Source organism: Aedes albopictus, chromosome 2 (assembly GCF_035046485.1).
Source record: "Aedes albopictus strain Foshan chromosome 2, AalbF5, whole genome shotgun sequence".
Taxonomy (NCBI): Eukaryota; Metazoa; Arthropoda; class Insecta; order Diptera; family Culicidae; genus Aedes; species Aedes albopictus.
In genome coordinates this window covers 403092813-403095934 of record NC_085137.1, presented here as the reverse complement: position 1 = coordinate 403095934, position 3122 = coordinate 403092813, and the positions used below count along the sequence as shown (strand labels likewise).

Here is a 3122-nt window from a genome sequence, read left to right as displayed (position 1 = left end):
GCTACTTCCTTTGGTGTTTGACGTGTGAACAAATATTTCAAACGTTTGAACATTTGCACGGTTATCTAAAGAGCAAAGCAAGATGCAATATTATGGAAGAAGAATGTTGAATTGTATATACCTTGGCTGCTGCTGTTTCTGGGGGTGGTGATGCCTCCCGCCACCCCATGCAACAACGGCAGCAACAGTGCTGCTGATAAAACAAAACAAAAAGCCGTTCGTTGGATCACTAATCGGTAATAAATCAATAACTTTTTCCACAAGCATCCAATTGTTTTGCGGTCTTCGAAGGAAAGTTTCATAAATCATTATTCTACAAGAAGCGTTGATCGATTTGAATTAGAGACAAAGGGCGACCTCTGGGATTTTTTTATCTGAAAGTGTAACTTTTCCCATAGTAAATCCTATGCAAATTTTGAACCGCTTGCGCTAAATTATAGTTTCACCGATTGCGCTGAAATTTTGTACAGTTCATATGGGACCTAAATGGAATCAAAAAAGTCGACTGGAGCGAGGATTTATTTTTTTCATACAAGCGTGTCCCATACTAGCCCGGCCTACAAAAAGGTCGATAAGAGATAACGCAAATTAATTTGAATCATTTGAATTAGATGGAAATGGACTACATATCAGCTTCATCAGCTTAGCGCGTGTTCACAGTTGAGTGAGATGCAGGAGTTCAATTAATTATGGCATCTAAACATTCATTTTATTTGCTTTTTATTCTTCTTGACTTTTAGTTTTCCTTTTTTCGCTTTTCCCTTTCCATCACTCTGTTGCTTAACTTTTTTACCCTTAGCAAACTCATCCAGTTGCTCAGTTGTAACGAATTTCCGTTTCTTGAATTTCTTATTTTGTGCCACCGCCGTGAATCGTTCGTCTTTGGTCGTGCTAGACCCTCCTTCAACCGCTGCAGCTCGCTTGCGTGCCTCATTCTCCTTTCGGAGCCGTTCCCTCCGTTCGGCAGCTCGCGATTCCTTCTCTTGTTTCCACTTGCTTTCCATCTCGTCCGGTTCCAGACCCTGCTCGATCCACTTTTTGCGCCGGTAGTTGTGCTGCCGCTCGTCAAAGTCCTTGGTGTCCAGGTTCATTTCAGCTTCCCTTCGAGCAACGCTGACCTGCATGAAGATTCGCTCTACCAATCGTTGGTCCACCGGGTGTTCCGTTAGCTTCGTATTTATCAAGCTTTCGATTTCCCCAAGGAACTCCAAATCTCTCGGAAAGCGAAATATCGAAATGGCCAAACCTTTCCGTCCCGCTCTTGCCGTCCGTCCCACACGATGTATGTACTCGTTGGGAATCTTCGGCAACCGATGATTCAATACGAGCTGAACGTTCGGAATGTCCAAGCCTCTGCTGGCGACATCCGTAGCTATCAGGACCCTCACGTGTTTGGATTTGAACCTGTTTAGCGCAGCCACCCGTTCCTTTTGCCTCAAGAAGCCATGCAAACAAACATTATCGAATCCAATAGAGTTCAGTGTTATGGACAGGACCTAGAGAAGATATTGAACAGCAACCTTTGCCGGAGTGTAACTCTGCAGTAACTCACCTGACAATCCTTCTTAGAATTGGTAAAAATCATCACGCTGGCCTCGTCGTTATCCTCTTTGAACTTCCGCAGCGTCTCTATCAGCACCATGTCCCGATCGTAATCCGCACACAGAATGTACCGCTGGTCCAACGTTTCCACGGTGGCCACTTCGCTTTCCTCTGACCACTCGAAGGCATCCGTCTCGATCGGAAACACACTGTTCTCCCGCATAAAGTCCTTCAGCGTGGCAGAAAAGAACAGATTCTGGCGCTTTTTCGGAAGGAAACTGTCGATTGCGGCCAAATCCTCGTCGAAGCTACCACTGAGCACCCGGTCGGCTTCGTCCACCACCAGGAACTGCATCGCCCGGAACGAGTACGTATTGCACCCGGTCAAATGGGCCGCCAATCGACCCGGCATGGCCACTACGATGTGCGGCCGGCTCTGCAGCCGCTGTGCCTCCAACAGCTGATCCGTCCCGCCGGTTATCACACACACCTTCACGCCCATTGGTTGGCCCGCGACGGAGAACTGCTCCGCAATCTGGTAGGCCAGCTCGTGCGTTGGTGTCAACACCAAGGCAAAATTGCTGGTCGGCTCCTCACTCAGCTTCTGCAGGATTGGCAGAGCGAAGGCGAACGTTTTTCCGGAACCGGTCTTGGCAGCGCCGATACAATCCTGACCTTCCAAAATGCGTGGGATGCAAGCCTCCTGGATTGGGGTCGGACGACGAAGACCTGTTGAGTTTGTCAAGAATGTTTATTATCCGAGTCTATAGGTACAAAAACAACACACTTACCAAGTTTATCCATTTGATTGGCGACCCACGGTTTCAAGCCAAGATCGGCAAATTTCCGGTCAGTTTTCGTTGCCATTTTCACATACGGAGTCGGAATACGGAGCAGTAGTAATTTCGACGGCACTTCCAAAATCAGGCGGACGGGAGGATACTTTCGTTGCTGCGCTGATGCACCCGCTCACTGCACTGAATAACACACGCACGTGTCAATGTTTTGTTTTTTTTTTTACGCGGTTGTGTTTGTGTGAGGAGTGGGTGGTGTCATCGGTGTCATGAACTGTCAAGAGCAAGAAATCATATGGTCGTATTTTTACCCTTCTTACACCCATAAGAAGGGTATAAATACCGCTTGGAAAACCGACTTTCGATCCGAGGCCCGCAGGGCCGAGTCACATATACCAATCAACTCAGCTCGACGAATTGAGCAAATGTCTGTATGTGCGTGTGTGTGTATGTGTGTGTGTGTGTGTGTATGTGTGTGTGTGTATGTATGTATGTTACAAAAAAATGTCACTCACGGTTCTCAGCCATCTGTTGACCGATTTGAGTTCTCTTGGAAGCAAATGAAAGCTACTACATCCTAGTAGAACGCTATTGAATTTTATTTTGATTGGACGTTCGGTTACCGAGATATCTTTCAAAGAGTGCTAGGGAGTAGTACAACTTAATTATTTTAGATATTTTTGACAAAGTGTAAATTTTAATAAACCATAAATTTCTCAGCCGTTCTTTAACCGATTTGGGTTCTTAAGGCCCCAAACGAAAGCTACTGAATCCTAGACGAACGCT

General features: G+C 46.3%; 1 protein-coding gene across 1 annotated transcript; it reads right to left on the bottom strand.

The window, feature by feature from the left end:
- Positions 1–687: 687 nt before the first annotated feature.
- On the bottom strand, positions 688–2534 carry LOC109413832 (probable ATP-dependent RNA helicase Dbp45A). Its single transcript, XM_019687558.3, has 3 exons — positions 2334–2534; positions 1553–2271; positions 688–1496 (listed from the first exon to the last, which is right to left on the bottom strand). Exons 1-3 carry the CDS (start codon positions 2407–2409, stop codon positions 705–707), a joined length of 1587 nt encoding a protein of 528 aa, XP_019543103.3. The 5' UTR covers positions 2410–2534; the 3' UTR covers positions 688–704.
- Between the last annotated feature and the right edge of the window lie 588 nt (positions 2535–3122).

Bases quoted from the DNA above. Each gene is read 5' to 3' on its own strand.
- LOC109413832 (XM_019687558.3), bottom strand. From the start codon at position 2,409: ATGGCAACGAAAACTGACCGGAAATTTGCCGATCTTGGCTTGAAACCG. The intron at 2,272-2,333 runs GTAAGTGTGTTG...CAAACTCAACAG, and splicing joins CAATCAAATGGATAAACTTG to GTCTTCGTCGTCCGACCCCA. The intron at 1,497-1,552 runs GTGAGTTACTGC...TATCTTCTCTAG, and splicing joins ATTCTAAGAAGGATTGTCAG to GTCCTGTCCATAACACTGAA.